This window comes from Mastigoproctus giganteus, chromosome 9 (genome assembly GCF_048544385.1).
Source record: "Mastigoproctus giganteus isolate SK-2022 chromosome 9, ASM4854438v1, whole genome shotgun sequence".
Taxonomy (NCBI): domain Eukaryota; kingdom Metazoa; phylum Arthropoda; class Arachnida; order Uropygi; family Thelyphonidae; genus Mastigoproctus; species Mastigoproctus giganteus.
Genome location: NC_143583.1, coordinates 199064300 through 199083550, shown reverse-complemented (window position 1 = coordinate 199083550; position 19251 = coordinate 199064300). Strand labels below are relative to the sequence as shown.

Sequence of the window (19251 nt, the reverse complement as noted above, 5' to 3'; positions counted from 1 at the left end):
ATCAAAGTACTGCAAAAACCTTGGGAGGTGCAATATGGCCACAGAAGCCAATGCGCCAACAACTACCAAATCAAATCAAAACAGTGTACAGGTCTGGAGGCCTCATTTTAGGAAGGTTGTAGAGTGGCTAGAACGAGTGCAGAGAAGGGGAACAAAGGGGCGCTCTTACCAAGAAAGGCTTAAGTTCTGCAAATTGCAGTGCCTGGAGAGTAGGCACCTGTGAGGTGATCTGATTGAGGTGTATAAGGCCTTGAATGGCTTGAGCAAGCTGAATGCTGATGGAATTCTTCTTCTTGCTCAGATTAAGAACCTGAGGGGACACATTCAAATTGAGGAAAGACAATTGTAGAATAGATGTGTGGAAATTTGCCTTTAGCCAGCAGGTAATTGAATGGTGGAACAAACTTCCATCTTTTATTGTGGAAGTTGATAGCCTAAATAAATTTAAGGCTGATCTGGACAGGCATTTGGAACAAATGGAGGGGTGAAATGGGAGGGGTTTTTTTTTTTTTTTTTTTGGCTGATGCTGCATAAGCTTGCTTTCTGCATCGTATGCCTCTGCTAATGCTAAATGAAGGTGGAATTCTCATTGTTATAAAGAATACGCAGATTGATACTGCCTTTTAAGTATCAATCATTTAAGGTCATACATTTAAGGGTGCCTCCGTAGCCAGGTGGGCAGGAGCAGCAGTGTGTAGCACACGCTTCTTGATTAGACCGGGGTTCGAGCCCGTGACCACCAAATACAGAGGATGGGGAAAGGTCAGGGAATGACCACCGCCTATCCCCGGAGCAATATGGCCTTAGTTGCTAATGCTCCTAAAAACCAAATAACAAATAACAACAAACATAAATTTAAGTTACAGGTTGAGATTTAGATTAGATTATATATTAAGTTTTCTTTTAGCCAGTAAATCATAGGTTGTTTGAACAAGTTGCCCTCAGAGGTAGTTTAGGTTGACAGTTTGAATAAATTCAAAGGTCAGCTGTATAGTTGTCTGTGTGAGGAAGGAAACATATAATTTTTATTTTCTTATCATATATATATATATATATAATACTTGGGGTTTTTTTTTTTTTTTTTGCCAGTGCAGCAAAAGCCTGTGGTTTTCTTGGCTATATGGCAAATACTATTAGTATTACATCAGAGGGCCTTTCAATTAAGAATGAGTCGACCATTCTGAAGTGGTTTTTTTGGTATCTTCTCTCATTTTTCCCATTTTCAAACGGACAACACGTACATTTAATAGATGTTGGTATACTGGTGCCGAAGCAAAAAATCCAACCTGTTAAAACTTAAGTCTGGGAAAGGAGCCAGAAATGAATTGTAGTTGCTGTGGTACCTACAGATCAGTAACCAATTAGGTCAATTTTTTAGCAGCTTAGCATGCCATGCAATTTCTGTTTTTGTGCGAATTGTTTAATACTGTCACTTTAAAGGAATTTTTTTTTTTTTTTTAGTGTGTCACCAACAGAAATTCAACCCATTGTTGAAATTCTTCTGAAAAATCTCTTTGGTGCTCTGGAGCTTCAAGGATCATCAGAAAATGAATATATTATGAAAGGTACAATTTTTGTGTATTATTGTTATTATTATTGGCATCTAATTTTTAACATATGGTATTTTCTCAAATATTTTGCACCCTTTAATGTGCCATGCATCCCATTTTTTAAACATGAATAGAAAAAATAATTTTTATGTAAAAAAACAATGTTTTCAGTTTTCAATAACTGAAAGATCATAACTGCATTCCTTTGTCTCTCGTGTTTAGCAGCAGAACATATATATAATACCTTACCGATAATATTCACTATAGTAAGGAGAGATTCTAAAGACAATTGAAGATGATTTGCTAGCTGCCCTCTTCTCTCTCTCATTCTGTATACCTTTCGTCCACATAATTCATAGTGCTGATGTCTTACATAAGCAACATATCTTAGATCACTAGTGGTATTCTTCTGAAATTCAATCAGCTTGAATGCAACAAAAAAGGTCCAGATTATAAATTGCCATAAGCTAAAAATAAGCTTGTTAGATCCCAGTGCTTTTTAATTAAAGCACCCTATATATAGCCTCCATAGCCGAGTGGTCAGGGGCGGGAGTGCAGTAGCACACGCTCTTTGAGTAAACCGGGGTTCAAGCCCCTGACTGCTGAATACGGTCGATCTGCCAACCTGCACTGGACCAGCATGGCAAATTATGGTCCATTTCCCTCAGCATGAATTGTTGAGGAGGCTTCCATCCTGCATTGGGTTGATAATCGCTGCAAAGGGATCTGGAACCCCGACCGGGAATCTGTTACCTTTATATATAGAATGTACTGCAGTCTTTCCAATCCTATTCTGTTTTGCATGCACACTGCTAGATTTCTCTAAATTTTCCTTTCTCTTGTGCCACTTGCATAACAGTAAGAAGAAATTTGTGTTGTAGGTTGTATGTGAATAATTGTCATGTGTTACATCACTTTGCCCTTTGTATCCCGGCTCCAGGTGCCAAGAAATTCTGTGATCAAGTGACTTTGCTCTGAATTAGCGCTCTTTCTTGAAGTAGAAATCGTTTCCTTATTTAAAGTATTTATTAACATACAATTAAATAATCTATAGTAAAGAAATCAACTGTACTAGATTAAGAAAGAAAGTAACCTTCTCTTTTCCTTTTTTTATATTATATATCTTAATTACTAACACCCTAGTGCTTGGTCACAGTGAGGCACTGCTCCTGCCTCCACGTGGCGGGGGTGATAACCTGGAGGGGGAAAGCTCTCCCTTCCAGAACAAACTGACTCCAATACCCAGGAATTCACTGGTTCAATAGAATCAAATAGAACTGATCCAAGGTGGTATTTTAGTAGATATGAGGAATCGAGTTCTTTCAGAGATACTTCTAATATTAGAATATATCCATTCTGTATACCTTTCGTCCACATAATTCATAATGGAACAAAGAGTGCCAGGAAGCTAAAAAAGAGAGAAATAGAGCCTGTAATTTCTTTCACAAAAATCCAACAACAGACAATCTGATACAATTCAAGAGAGCCAGGGCTAAGGTCAGGAAAGTGCAAAAAATCAGCAAAAAAGCAACTTGGATGAAATTCACATCCACTATAACCATTTCCACACCAGCCACCCTTATCTGGAAAAAGATCAGAAAGATGACAAACAATTTCAACCAGAAAAGGTGAAAGAAATGAAAGAAATCTGTCTCCACAAAGATTAAAACTGACATTAAAGCTTTAAATTCTCCAACATATATATTATTATACATTCAAACACTGAGAAAGTGATAGACCAGTTGTCACCCTTTCTCATACAAAAGACTTAAGAGTTATGTCGGCCCACCAAAAAACATTAAAAGATTAAAATCAGGTGGTATTTTAGTAGAAACAGCCAATGCTAAACATTCCAAAAGATTATTTACAAATGACAACCTTTGCAGGAATACCAGTAACAGTATCCCCTAATTTTAAATACCTCAAAAGGTGTCATTACGGAATGGGACCTTCTAAATGTGCCCGAAGAGAAAATTCAAATTGAGCTTCAGGAACAAGGAGGCATCAGTGTTAAAAGAATTGCAATTAAAAAAGAAGAAATAATCACCCTGACCAGGAATCTGTTCAAGAGTGTGAAGGTATTCACAATATGAGATATAACTTAAAACGATGCCGCCTTTGCAAATATTTTGCTAATTTAGAATTGGCTGTGTATTAATGATGCATTTGCACTTAACTTATACATAGTCTAGACTTTCCTGCAACCTGAGGCATTAGCCCTAAACACATTATAACCTTCCTTCATATGTATAAGTATAGTGCAAAAGCATCAATAATACATAGCCAAATCTGAATGAACAGAATAGAATCGTTTTAAGTTATATCTCATATTGTGAATACCTTCACAGCGAGTTGCCATGATATTGCACTACTTCGAATAAGTAATGCTTCACCGGAGGAGAAGACTAATGTTACTTATTCTCAGATGGATACCACCACCCAGACAGCACTGTTTCAGGGCTATTTGGTCCTTCTTAGGTGGGTGGCTATGTATCCGAGTGATGCAATGATGGATATCGTTGAGTTATACTTCATAACTGTTTTGCCATCATTGCATCACTCGGGTTAATGGGTGATAATAGTGATTGCATCACTTGGGTTATCGGCTTATCTCGCTGATAATGTAGCTTGAGCTAGCACCTTCAAGACTGATGGCTAAAATTATTATCCCACTCCAATTGCTCTGCTATCATTTTGATAGTCATTCTTCCTTTAGTATGAACAAATTCCCTGCCAGATTGAGAATCTTGATGGATGTTTTCTCTTCAAAAAATTGGTTGCACCTTTGATGTTAAAACTCTCCTTTGAACTTGTAACAAGTCTTAAACTTAGTTTTCCTCAATTTAACCAGGAAGTTCATGTTTATGCACTGTTTCAAATAAATTTTTGAGAGATTCTTACATTTTCGAAGTAAAATTCACTTTAAGGTACAGAATAAATACAGCTTATGATCACTGTAACAATAGGATTAAGAATGTGATGTAATATGTACTCTACTTTCTCAGATTACGACAATGTGGCTGTCTTGCGAGCTTCCTGATCACATTTCCCAAGCCTAATGCATTTGCAATAGAAGTGTGAAAGTACTACTTATTTTCGAGTGCAAAAATCGAAGTGGCCTTAAGTGTTTCTAGCCAGTTAAATTGAGGATCCTCATGGGTGTTTTCTTCTCCTTCAGAAAATTGCTTGTACCACTCAAATCCATCCCTTTGGCTCTGCTGCGAACTCACCTTTGAACTTGTAACAGATCTTAATTTTCAATTTCTTGCGATAAATTTCTTAACTTTGTATTTTTCTCAATTTAACCAGAAAGTTCAGGTTCATGATGTATTTTATAAATTTTTCAAACATTTTTACTTTTTTGAAGTAAACATCACGTCAGTTTAGCATTTATTATATTAGCTATATAGTGAAAGGAACCACAGTGTTATTCTTTACTGCCCAAAAATTGAATGCATAAAAAGTAAAGGGAATTTGTCTGTTGAAAAAAAAAAAAAAAAAAAAAAGTTCAAAGCATTACAGGTTGTTTTTTTTTTTTAACAATATCACTATAGGCACCTTTCGTTATATGTATATGATTTTGTAAAAAAAAAATTAAAGAAAAATCTGTTAGAAAATTCTTATACAAATTTAAAAACTGTTGTGAAATTAATCTTCGTGATCACATTCATTTGGGTTTTAAGAAAGAAGTGCTCATTCTTTATAAAAAATAATAATAAATTATTAAAAATTGAACATTTAGTGTGTTTAGCTTTAGTAACCAAATTTCAAGGAAATTTATCACTTGGTAGTTGCACTATTAAGCAATTTTTAAAATTGCAGTCATAGTGAAATGAAAATAAATGAATATATATTTCTTTATTATATTTATTTATTTATTATTATTTTTTTTTTTTGTATGGATTTGTGAATACATATAATTAATGCTGATATTAAGATATTTTGGTGTTGCAAACTAGGTAATTAATTTACCAGAATCAAAAAAATCAGAGTTTGCAAGACCCCATGTGGCTAGAGTGGGGAGGGGGGAGTATTAGTAATTGCCACACAGTTGCTGATGGTTTAAATGGAATGATTGGTTTTAAAAGGATCTACAGAAATTTACTTTCAGCCTATATACTTTCACACAATGTATATATATATATATATATACACAGTCAGACCTCTCTTTAACAAACTTCCATATAGGGAATTTTTTCTGTCTAGCGAACATTTTTGATTTCCCCTTGAGGATGTCATTACATCAGAAAATATTATCTGAATAACGAAGAAAATTTCCATATAACGAACTGATTTCGAGAGACCCAGGTGCACATCGTTTGCACCTCTCGCCTTCAGGCAATACAGCTGATGCTGTAGAAAGCACGATTTATGAACTAAAAGGGTTAAGAATTAATTCCTTTAGCTTTTAAGAGCTAAAGGGATTAATTCCATGAATTAAGAGCTAAAAGATTTTACAATTTAGTGGTGCCCATAAAACCCTGCAGGAGGAAACTGGCCAACCACGGTGCATGATAGAAAAAGACAGAAGGTTTTGGGAGAGGCCTTTGCCCAGCAGTGGTGAGCAATTGCTGAAAAGAAGTAAAACATATATTCTACTGTACCAAGAAGTCACACTGGCTAAATGTTAAAATGTTCATGAAATTTAAAAGTTCAATGTTCAAACTTCAATATCAATTTCATCATTGATGAAATCGATATTGAAGAATTTCCTTTAATGATACCAGTTTTATGATCATATATGGAACACGTAAGCAGCAATTACAGACATTAAAAAAATAAAAAGTTGAATTTAAAACCTGCTTCAGAACTGACCAGTTTTTATTAGTCTGTAAAAAAAAAAAAAAAAGTTTCTTTTGGTACTCCAATACAATTATCCATGGCAGGTGTAGTTGAAAACTTCATTGTCTTTACAGCAGCTAATATAATTTCTAAACCAGCTGTGTTTTTTTTTTTTTTTACAGATCTGAGTACTCACTGCGTATTTTATTAATCACACATACTATTCCAGAATTACATTCTCATCAAAACCAAATCATTTCAGTTTGTTTTGGTAGGTGTCGTTTATCTGAGATTAGCAACCTTTTGTTTCATTATAGTAAAACTTCACTTTAATAGACTATATGTGAGTAAGGCTTGTCCACTAAACACAACTGTCCATTAAATTCAAAAGAAATACTTTATAAATACTTCATAAATTCAAAATAAATACTTCATAAATACCTTAGCAATTTCAGTGATTCAAAAGAATCACTGAAATCGCTAAGGCGTTATGAAAAAGACTTTACTAGTAGATGAGCTTGAAATTTTAGTATTTCTCGACGGACTAGTTTAAATTGATAATGAGAAGTATCCGGATTCCCTGGCATTGAAAATATTAGCTGACAGTAAATAACATTGGACTGAGGCAGTCATGTCAAAACTATGGACCTAAAGTTCATTTGAGTGGATGTTGTCTTCCTTGAGACAAGGGTTTACTGTATTAATCAGGAAAACAATCCAGAATATTATTCCAGCTGAAAGTCAGATCTGTTGTTAAAATGTTTCACGTTTCATATTTTTAAAAGTTGGCACATATGACTTTGCTTACTATCACAAGAAGCTTGGCCATTGCTTGGTGGGTGGAAGATACTAAATACAGTGGTGCCTCGCAATTCAACAGTCAGATTTTGCGGGCTGGCGCAAACGCTACATGATATTGCACGATAGAATTCTTTGCTGGACTACATAGTTGCATTTAATGTTACTAAATAGCGCTAAATAGTGACGGTTGCTTCGTACATTTTAACCAATGGTATTAAAGAGCGGGAACTACAATCGTTCAGCTACGTTAGCCACCCTCAAAGATAGCTACAGGTATGCCGTCAGTTCTTCCTCAGTTATGAGACAACATTATCTCGTTAATAATCGTAGTCTGAGTTCATGTTTGCACAAATTGTTTGTGCTAATTTATAATTCTGCATTTCTCGTAAAGTAAAAAATTTTGTGCTTTGGCAGTTATTTATTTTTTGAGTGAAATTTGAGAATGGGTCCAAAGAAAAGTGAACAGCGGAATAATTCAGGAAAGAAATACACTTGGTTGAGCATAGAAAAGAAGAAAGAAATATAAAGTGCAGAAAGGTAGAACAATTACAGATGTAGCTCAATAGTATGGCATCCCTAGTTCAACCTTGGCAACTTTTTGGCAACAAAGAGACAACATTATAGGTGTTCGCTGGAGCAGTGAAAATTTCTGACAGAAACAGATCTTTAATCAATGAAGAAATGGAAAAGCTGCTTCTTACCTGGATTAGAGAAAGACAGATGAAAGGAGATCCAGTAACTCAGGCAATGATCTGCGAGAAGGCTAGGTTAATTTTTGAAGAATTGCAGAAGAACATTCCAGGACATATCTCATATCAAACTGATGAATTCAAGGCAAGTCGTGGGTGGTTTCACATATTCAAAGGTAGAACAGGTATCCATAGTGTTCTCAGACATGAGGAAGCAGCTAGTGCAGATAAAAAGTTTGAAGATTTAATCAAGAAGGAAGGCTACTTGCTGCAGCAAATTTTTAACGGGGATGAAACTGGGTTATTTTGGAAGCGCTTACCAAATCGAACATACATCACGCAAGAAGAAGTGACGCTCCCAGGACATAAGCCTATGAAAGATAGACTTACCTTGTTATTGGCAGCAAATGCAAGTGGAGACAAGTAAAGCCACTTCTCGTTTACCACTCTAAAAATCCTCGGTGCTTTGGGAAGAAAATCATCAAGTTCAAACTGCCAGTGATGTGGAGATCCAATGCAAAAGCCTGGGTAGACCAGAAAGTCTTCAAAGATTGAATTTTTGAGGAGTTTGCCCCGGGTGTAAAAAAATTCCTCATTGACAACAATTTACCTTTGAAAGCACTGCTGATTCTTGACAATGCTAGTGCCCACCCCCAAGACTTGGCGAACATTCTTGAAATTGACTTTGATTTCATCAAAGTCCAGTTTTTGCCTCCAAACACCACATCACTGATCCAGCCCATGGATCAAGAAGTAATTGCCTGTTTTAAAAAAACTTTACACCAAGGCTTTGTTTTCACAGCTTTTCGACATGACTCATTCTTCTGATAAGACACTGAAGAGTTCTGGAAGACTGAGTTCAATATTCTTCATGCCATTTCCTTTATTAAAACTGCCTGGGAGGGAGTGACACAAGGACCCTTTGTGCATCATGGAAGAAACTCGTTCCTTCCTTTTTTTGGGATGACAACAGTGCAGTCCAAGCTGCTGAAGAATCAGAAGCAGTTGTGGCCATGCAAGAAATCATTTCGACAGTGGAGAACCTCGACATAGGAGAAGTTGATGAGGCTGATGTGGAAGAGCTTGTGGAGGATCACGATGACGAACCAACCGTGGAAGAACTCAAAACATTCAGCAAACAGGAAGCAAAAGAGAGAGAAAAGGAAATTTCACATGAAGAAGAAGAAGACAGGGAAAAAGGGCCGATGCCAACAGCTGCCATTAAAGAAATTTTATTCCATTGGGAGAAGGTGCAGTCTGCTTGTTTAAAATGGCACCCCAACATTGCTGTTGTAACTAGAATGACAGACTTGTTTAACAACACTACTATGCATCACTTCAAGGCTATCTTGAAAAAGAGGGAGAGACAGTCCACCCTTGATCAATTCCTCATCCCTATTCAAGCCAAGAGGAGAAGAGAAGGGGCAGAACAAGATAAATAAAACATCCTTCCAACATCTAAGGCTCAATGAAATGTATGTACTCATTATGTATTTTGTAATTTCGTTTGTTATATGGTAGAATATAGTAAAGTCAATATTATTGTGTATTTCTGTCTGACAACGAATTAATCAATTTGCCATAAACTTATTATGGAAAATATTGACCCGCAATTCGACTCTAATTCAGCGACGGATTACAGTCGAATTGCGAGGCACCACTGTATCAACCTTCTTTATGTTGTTGTTCACCTGGATGGATAACTCTCTCTCAGATGTAAACCTATTAGATGATTTTGGATTAGAAAAAAAGTCAAATTTCCATGAATCATGTTAATTACCATATATTTCTGTAAGTGTAGATTTTTTTTTAATATTTAATTAAATGACATTATAAGAGTGCATTCTTTATTCTTTAGCTATTATGAGAACATTTTCTCTTCTTCAAGACATTGTTATCCCTTTCTTGCCTACTCTTCTCACAAAGCTCACTTTGAAATTAAATCAAGTCAGCAAGGTAAGATCAAGTTTCACTGTTCATTATTTTTAATGCAAAAAGTCAGCATTACTTTCGTGCTTAAATTATTTTGTTGCTTATATTAGGAGTAATTTAAGTGCTTAGTGGATACCAATGCTATGAGTGCTAGAAAACATAAGTGCTACCTGAAGCCATTTTTCTGAAGCATAAATGAACTGCTCCAGTGAGAAGTATATTCCAATATATTTCTCCACTGGAGCAGTTCATTTTATTTAGAATAGTGCAATACTAAGGAAACTTGTGCTGAAGGTGCTGCCAAAATGTGAGATGAGTGCACTAAGTAGCAAACTGAGTTTGCTCAATGCTACGTATGACAAGTTAGTTAATGTACACATTGAATCACGTTTTTGATTTATTTATTTTTTTTTTTCAAGTTAGTTGAATTTATATTTTCTTATTCTGTGATTAATAGAAATGAAAAGTAAATATAGTTGTTCTTTATCAATTATTTACTAATTAATTGATAAGGAGATTTAATTGATTGACTTTGTGGAACACATGATAAAAGAGCACAAAAGAGATAAAAGGTGGTATTGTTGTACACATTGGCACTAATGACATTAAGAATAGGGGGTCTGCTGCTTAACAAGTACAGGGCAATGTTGAGGAAAAGTCACAAGTTAGGGTTGAATTTGAAAGTGCAATTCTGTGCAGGCACAATAGAAGGGGGTATATGATGAGAGCCTTGTCAATCATTTCAGCTATAGAGAGATTGTGCAAGGCTCGTGGGTTAGAATTTTTCACGGTATGATTTGTGCTTGTTAACAGGAGAAACTGCTTCTACAGTGTTGGGATGCCCTTAAATAGAAAGAGTGTAAGAATATTTGCTGATGCTATTGAAACGGTATTAGGTGGGTCAGAAAACTGCTAGCTTAGGGGATACACAGTCTAATAGATTAACAATAGCTGCAGGCAGAGATGAAAGTCATTCTTAATGTGCTTTTATTGGAAAAAGCAGCATCCCGAAAAGCAAGATGACAGTGATTTCAAAGGCTTCTGGGAGTCATCATGGAACAAGTAAATACATGGGCTGTGTTAGGGTAACTAAGAGTAAGAATAGGTGCAGGTATGCTTGCACGTACAACAATACTAGGAGTATAGTAAATAATTTTGATGAATTTGAAGTGCTGGTAAAGTCATCAAATGTACACATTGTCGTGATATCAGAGACATGGTGTCACTCAGATATAAGGGATTCGGGATTTGAATATGTGGAATACAATGTGTACAGAAAGAACAGGCAGGATAGGAGGGGTTATGCTTAGTTAAACACATAAAATGTAAGGCAATGCATCTAGTTGATGTGGGTGGGTGGGTGACCAGTGCACTTTTGTGTTTGGTGTCAGTCAGTTTGGTTTGACATAAGCAGTGGGAAACATGTAGGTTAGTGCAAAAGCATCATTTTAACGTAGCCATCTACCAAAGTAGTTAAATTAATTAATTAAATTGGCATCGTTTTGGTTATATCTCATATTGTGAATGCCTTCACAATGAGTTGCCATGGTATTGTACTACCTCGAATAAATAACACTTTGCCAGTAGAGAAGACTACTGTTATTTATTCTCAGCAGATACCACCGGCGCCTCCATAGACAGGTGGGCAGGAGCAGCAGTGCATAGCACACGCTTCTTGATTAGACCAGGGTTCGAGCCCATGACCACCAAATACGAAGGATGCAGAAAGGTCAGGGAATGACCACCGCATATCCATGGAGCAATATGGCCTTAGTTGCTAATGCTCCTAAAACCCAAACAACAAACAAGCGGATACCACCACCCAGACGGCACCATTTCAAAGCTTGTTGGCTTCTCTTCGGTGGGTGGGCAGGTAGCCTGGCGTTGCAATAGTGACAACCCAGTTATGAAGTATAACTTCACAATATGAGAGATGCCTGATGGTGTGCAGTGATATAGACTATAAAATATTTAAGGGCAAAGGCCTCATGCTACGAGGTAGAATCAACACCTTCAAATCTAATATTACCATAACCAGCATATAAACTTTTGATTTCACCAACCTTTTCACTTCAATCCCACATAACCTACTGATTTTTGTGCTAAAACAACTTTATCACAGATACAAGGATAAATTATATATAATTGATAATACGTGGAACAATTATGTAAAACACTGTTTACTTAATAATTATATATTCAATGGCAAACTTACTTATAAACAAACCATTGGTGTTCCCATGGGTTCCCAAATTTTTAGATTAGTGTCCAACCTATTTTTACACTATTATGAATAACTATATACCATAAACAATCCTAATTATAACTTTTTAGCTTTCAGTTATGTAGGTGACATCCTAGTTTTCAATACAAACTTTAAACCTATAGCCAAAGCAATTTACCCCATTGAACTTAAACTAAATAAAGAAAATAGCCGACTTCCTTGACCTCAATATTACTCTTAGCAATTATAATATTATAATCTTATAACATTACTCTTAGCATATTATATGGTAGTATGGTATAATACTACCATATAATATTAACATATATGATAAAAGAAATAAATTTAACTTTTATGTCATTTACCTTTCCAACAAAATACATAAAAATATAATTTGTACTCAAACTACCAGATTGGCTAACATATGTAGTAACCAATTACTTTTCACCAAAGCTGTACAACTACTTTACAATAAGCTTATCAACAATAACATCCCTATCTATTTTATAAAATACTGTTTCAATATAGTTTCCCATTTGATCAGAAATAAATTCAGTTATAATTTACCCTCATTCCCTTTATAATATAAAGGGAACAAAAGTAGCCTTGTGCAGGCGAAGTTTTTATGGCTCAGGAAAATAGAGAAGTTTTTTCTGTTTTATTAACATAGATTGGCTTAAATTGGCATATTAACTTATTTTCTAGAGTAGCTTTATATTCCTAGTTATGATACTTAGTTTTAACTTAGATAGAGATTTTGTAGGTTATTACTTAGTATCGGTAAAGATATCCAATTGATGTGTCTTACAAATTTTGCAGAGCCGGCAAATGGCAAGTTTTTTGGATATATTTAGCCGCTTAATTGACTAATTGTTATATTAAATTAAAGTAGCGTATAGACCTAGACAAGATCCTTGGTTTATTCTGAATTCAGACAGCCAGATTTTGAAATTTAATTAATACTTAAGTGTCTGTAGATTTACCATTCGTAACTTGCCGCCATTGTTATATGATACGTTATATCCCGAACTAGATAGTGTTAGCTTAGTATAGGATAGTATATAATATTATATTATATAATATTATAGTATATAATATTATCGATTAATCAGTAAAATTTATTACTCTTGTTGAACTTCATTGTCAGTTAAATTGTACCTTTTAACTAAATACATATAATGACTTAGATTTCACACACGTAACATAATTAATTAATGCATAACTGATAAGGAAGTTATATAAAGAAACTTGATTTATTTATTTTTGTTACACAGAGCATTAAAACTATGATAAATGAATTAGCTTTCGGCTGGGTGGCAGCGTTCATCAGATTAAAATACTTTGAATGGCAGTTAGAATAGAGATGCACTGCCAGGATGGTACGTGAGACACGTGGTTAATTGTTTGTTGATGTTTGTGGCTGTGACGTATGGTGGTGACGTGGCCAGCGTTTGTCTATGGACAGAATTACTGTTTCTGTGATGGGGTTAAGTTGACAACCACTGTTCCTGTTCAACGAGGTATCCGAGCATTTTATACTTAACGATTCCAACCAGGTGCGCCTTAGGTAATGGTGGGACTTGTCTACAACCACGACATCGCGGTGTGGGTCGATGTCGTGGTGGGTTGTCCAGACATGCTCGGCAATAGCTGAGTGTTCTACATCCGCCAAACGGATCGCCCTTTTATGTTCTGAGAGGCGTTTCTCGAGACGACGACCAGTCTCTCCAAAGTAGCAGCTCATGCAGTCACGGCAAGAGATGCGATAGACCACACCACTCTGTAGAAGGGTGGGGACAGGTGTTTTTATGTTGTAAAGGAGAGAACGCAGTTTCTTGCCTGGGAGTTGGATGCACTTTACCCCATGCGATCTTAGGATTCTACCGATCTGCTGTGACAGGTTGGGGTAGTATGGGATGAATGCCCTCGTGGAAGACTCGTCACTGTTGGCGTTGCTGTTGGTCGTCACGTTGTCGCGTGCTTGTAGATCACATCTGTTAAGGACATCGATGGGGTAGCCACACCTCGTAAGGTCTACTTTGATCTCTTTGCGCCTTTCATCTGCAGAGCTGGAGTGTGTCCAGGCGCGAGTTAGCAAGGTTCGGGCGGTTGAGAGGAGGTGGCCCCGTGTGTGTGCTGACTGGAAGTTGGTAAATTGGCCAGCACACATAGGCTTACGATAAACCGTCGTCTTCAAGCATGTGTCTTCGCGCCGGACAAGTGTATCTAGGTATGGTATAGAGTTGTTCGACTCCAGCTCAACCGTGAATTTTATGAAGGGCGACAGTGAGTTGAGGTGGGTTAGGAGTCGCTGACTTGAGTCTCTAGGGATCACTACGAACACATCGTCTACGTAGCGACACCAAAAGGCGATGTGATCCGGTGCGTGTGTAAACGCACGTCCCTCTAACTCCTCCATCACGATGTTTGCTGTGACCGAGCTGACAGGGGAACCCATGGCTGTGCCATGTATCTGCTGGTAGATTGAACCATTAAACATGATTGTACCCTCTGTTAAGCACCGTCTGAGGGCGGCGGAAATGTCATCAGGCGTCAGCTTAGTTCTGTCGCTGAGGGTTCCATCATTGTCCAAGAGTTGTTTTGCGCAAGAGATGGCAAGTTCCACAGGGATGGAGGTAAAGAGTGATACGACATCGCATCAACGATGCCATGACTTGATCTTGCGAGATGGATATAGTGCGGATCCTTTCTATGAACTCAACACTGTTGGAGACGGTGTAGGTGGTCTTGCCAACTAGAGGAGAAAGAAGTCTCGAGACAAATTTAGACAGCTCGTAAGTCGGTGATCCACAGCAGGATACAATAGGTCTTAGTGGCGTGCCTTCTTTGTGCACTTTCGGCAGGCCGTAAAACCGTGGGATCTGACACCCGGAGGCACGGAGGTGATTACGGGTTGACTGTGTGATTTTCCCTTGCTTCAGCCAAGTGTTGGTGAGGATATTCACCTCTGACTCCCATCGTTCCAAAGCCTTGTTGGGGTCGATGGTTAGGGGTTTGTAGACGGTAGTGTCTCGTAAGAGCAGTAAGGCTTTCGCCATGTAATCAGTGTGGTTCATTACAACTGCCTTTGTCCGCCGGTAGAATGACGATGGACGAATCCCGTTTCAGTGCCTTGAGGGTAGAAATCTGTATACGGCTGAGGTTTGAAGAGACGGGGCGAGCATGGTGTAGAACTGCTGCAGTCTTTAAGCGGATTGCGTTGGCTACATCTTCTGGGAGGCGTGATAAGCTTGCTTCCACACCCAAGGCGATGTCGGTGATTGGTGGGTGCTAAATAGGAAACTTGAAGATAATACTTGATACTGAAAAAATATATATAGATATATAGTGTTACAACTGCATTGGGATACAAGTTTAGGGTTATAATTTGTGTACCGAAATTGAAATTTTATTGAAATCGAATCGAAATCATGACTCAGACCAGAACAGCAAAGCAAAAGGCTCAAGCTAAATGGAGTGCTGTGGCTCAGGGGAGAACTGAGGGGGCAATTGCCCTCTGAATCACAGCCTTTTAAAATGCACTGCTTGCTTGATGTTTGTGGAGGTACGGGACATGATATTGCCAAGGGGGATGTCTTTGTGTGTGTGGGCGATGTAAGGAGTGTGAGGAAATGAGGCGACAACTCAGTGTTGTTATGGGCCTATATGAGAGCTTGAAGGACAGGGTGGATGCCCTTGAAGGAAATAAATTGAGGGGCCCATCAAGCTCTCAGCTGCCCACATCTTGATCAAGTGCTAGAGCTTGTGATCATCACGCAACACAGCGGCAACCCCCAAGGTAGAATTCACTGGACCCACAGGAACTAGTAGTTGTTGGTGACTCTATTGTCAGGGAACATGCTATGTAAAAAGGATAGGTGGAACAGGATCAGGGTATGTCTGCCAGGGGCAAAGGTTGATGACATAGAGCGGATATCATCTTTTAAGTGCACAAAAGGTGATATTGTTGTACATGTTGGCAGTAATGATATTAAGAGTAGGAGACCGGCAGAATTACTTAACAAGTACAGGTCACTGTTGAAAAAAAGCCGTGAATTAGAGTTGAATTTGAAAGTGTCTGCAATTCGACCATGGAAAGATTGTGCAAGGCTCAAGGGGTACAATTTTTTTCAGCCTGGTCTGTACTTGTTAACAGGAGAGACTGCTTCTACAGGGTTGGGATACCCTTAAATAGAAAGTGTGCAAGAATATTTGCTGATGCTATCGAGGCAGTGTTAGGTGGGTCGGAAAACTGCTAGCTTGGGGGGGATACAAGGACTAATAGATTAGCAGTAGCCACTGACAGAGATGTAAGTGATTCTTGCACTGCTTCTACTGGAATGAGCAGCAGCCTGGAAAACAAGATGCAGGGTATTTCAGAGACTGCTGGAAGTCATTGCGGTACAAGTAAATACATGGGTTGTGTTAAGGTAGCTAAGAATAGGAACAGATGCATGTATACTTACATGTACACCAATGCTAAGATTTTGGTAAATAAATTTGTGAATTTGAGGTATTGCTCAAAACATCAAAGGCAGATATTAGGAATGCAGAACTGGAATTTGGGGAGTACAATGTGTACAAGAAGGATAGACAGGATAGAAAGGGAGAGGGGGTTATGCTATTGGTTAAGAAACACAAAATCCAATGGAGTACAGCCAGTCGACATGGCTGGACAATGCAGTGCAGTGTCGAGTTGGTTTGGTGTGACATAGGCACTGGGAAAGCAAAATTGAGGGTAGGAGTGTTATAGGCCTAATGACTCTGGTGAGTATAATAAACAACTGTAGAGGGAAATAGAGTGGGCCAGTAAATCAGAGTGTCTTATAACGGGGGATTTTATTTTCCCAGATATTGACTGAAATTTGTGGGTTGGTCACTCACACTAGCAAGGCTTTTGTGGATTTATTGGATGATTGTTTTCTACGTGTTTGAGAGGCAACCAGAGGGAGTAATACTCTTGATCTTATTATCAGCAGTGATTATTCATGCATTAAGAATCTGCAGATAAAGGAATGACTAGATGGCAGTGATCACAGTGTGCTGAAGTGGGATTTACTCAAAGAGGTAACTACCATCAGGGGTTAAGGGAAGGGTTTTTGCTTTTGTAAAGGTAACTACGGTGGTCTGAGAAGTATTTAAATTCTATACAGTGGGACCAACTGATGATGTTACCAACAGCAAATTCAAAATGGGAAGCATTCAAAGAATTAATCTTGGAAACTACTAGGCTTTTCATACCAACTAAGAAATGTTGTTCAAGATTTAGGCCTAAGTGGATGTCAGATGAACTAATTAGACATGTGGCAGAGAATAGAAATGCATGGAACATGTATAAATTAACAGGTGACACTAGATATAAGCTTTTTTTTTTTGTTATTTGGTTTTTAGGAACATTAGCAACTAAGGCCATATTGTTCCGGGGATATGCAGTGGTCATTCCCTGACCTTTCCGCATCCTTCATATTTGGTGGGCACAGGCTCAAAACCCGGTCTAATCAAGAAGCATGTGCTACGCACTGCTGCTCCTGCCCACCTGGCTACGGAGGCACCAGATATAAGCTGGTCTGTATCCAAGTCACAAAGGAGGTTAGGCAGGCAAAGGCAGATTACGAGAAATCTTTGGCAAAGGATGCAAAGAAAAACAGCAAAGAGTTCTTTACTTATATAAACTCTCGAAGGGCATGAATCAGATTGGTCCACTTGATATCGAACCTGGTCAGGTAGCTAACAAACTAAATGAGTATTTTGCATCTGCATTCACACATGAGGAGTTATTCAGGGAGGGGAATGCCAGAGGTGTATTAAACTCTGGTATTCTATTAAGCTAGATAATCTTGTAATAACTTGTAATAAATGGAGGAGAAATTGTTGAAGACAAACTGACAAACTTGTATTTGTCAGTATTCAATTTCACCCGCTATTTCTTAGCCCCTCTGCCTAATTTTGTTAGATCTTGATCAGTAACATACCCTGATTACTGTCGTTAACCATCCTGCCAGCCTTTGCATTGTAAACATAGACATCAAGCCTGATGTGCCTTCATCATTATCATTAATAAACACAGAAAACAACAGTGGACCCAGCACTAACTATGGGGAACTCCACTAATAATATTAGTCCACAAAGAGTAGCCCATTGATAACTACTCCCTGTCTTCTCCTACTCAACCGTCACTCTATCCTTAGCAGTTACATGCCCTTAATGCCACACTTCTCCAATTTGTACTGCAGTCTTTTTATGTGCAAAAGCTTTCTTGAATTCCATCTATACAATGTCAGAATTATTTTTTGTATTGAGTTCCTTTGTTGTAGTATTCAGTCATGTGGGTCATACAAGATCGCCCCTTAAAATTTGATGCTATAACCATAGTATAACTGCATTCCTGTCTGTATAGTCCTGCATTACTTCTTTAATCAATGATGCTGTTATTTTTTCTGAGAACAGAGCCATCAGATCACAGGGACATCCCCTGAATCCGAAGATGGTCTCATAATTATGGCCAGTGGTTTGATAACCATTTTTACTGACTCCCTTAATATAATTGGATTGATCCTATCCACCCCCAGGTGCCTTTTTTTGTTTTTAGCTTCAACAAATTCTCTTCAGTGTTCCTCTCAGTTATCATGAAATCATTTATCTGCCTATTATAATTTGATAAGCTTCTAGCATCCATTCTCTAAAGAATTCCTCATGTATGAATGTAGATGCAAAATACATATTCAGTTTGTCAGCAACCCGAGCAGCAGCAGCATCATCATCATCATCATCCACTGACATCAAGCAGTCCAATGTGATTCATCCTCTTTCTTCTACTGTTAATATAAGCCTTTGCCACTGCTGCTGCTGCTGTTCTTTGCATTCTTTGCCAGAGACTTCTCATAATCTGCATTAGCAGATTATGAGAAGATGCAAAGGAATTTTGCATACATGAATGATGAATTCATACATGAATTCATCAAGGTGCAAAGGAAGTTTGGCAAGCTAATGCTTGTCAAACTTCCTTTGCACCTTGATTACAGATTAGTTTATATCTACCACAAGCTTCTGTATTGCTTGATAATTTATATGCATACCATGCATTTTTCTTCTCTTCCACAAATCTCATCAGTTCATCTGACATCCATTAAGGTCTAAGCCTCGAACAGTATTTCTTAGTTAGTATGAAAATCCTAGTAGCTTCTATGATTATTTCCCTGAATGCTTCTCATTTAGAATTTGTTGTTAGTATCATCGTTAGTTGGTTGCATTGTATAGAATTTAAAATCTGTCT

At 37.7% G+C, this 19251-nt stretch overlaps 1 protein-coding gene across 2 annotated transcripts in view; it reads left to right on the top strand.

The window, feature by feature from the left end:
* The window catches only part of Cse1 (chromosome segregation 1), a 441978-nt gene that overhangs the window by 248426 nt on the left and 174301 nt on the right, over positions 1–19251 (top strand). For both annotated transcript variants that reach the window (XM_090381796.1, XM_090381797.1), the window contains exons 17-18: positions 1462–1565; positions 9681–9778. In XM_090381796.1, the coding sequence (XP_090237922.1) occupies positions 1462–1565; positions 9681–9778 (202 nt within the window). The remainder of the gene's footprint in view (positions 1–1461; positions 1566–9680; positions 9779–19251) is intronic.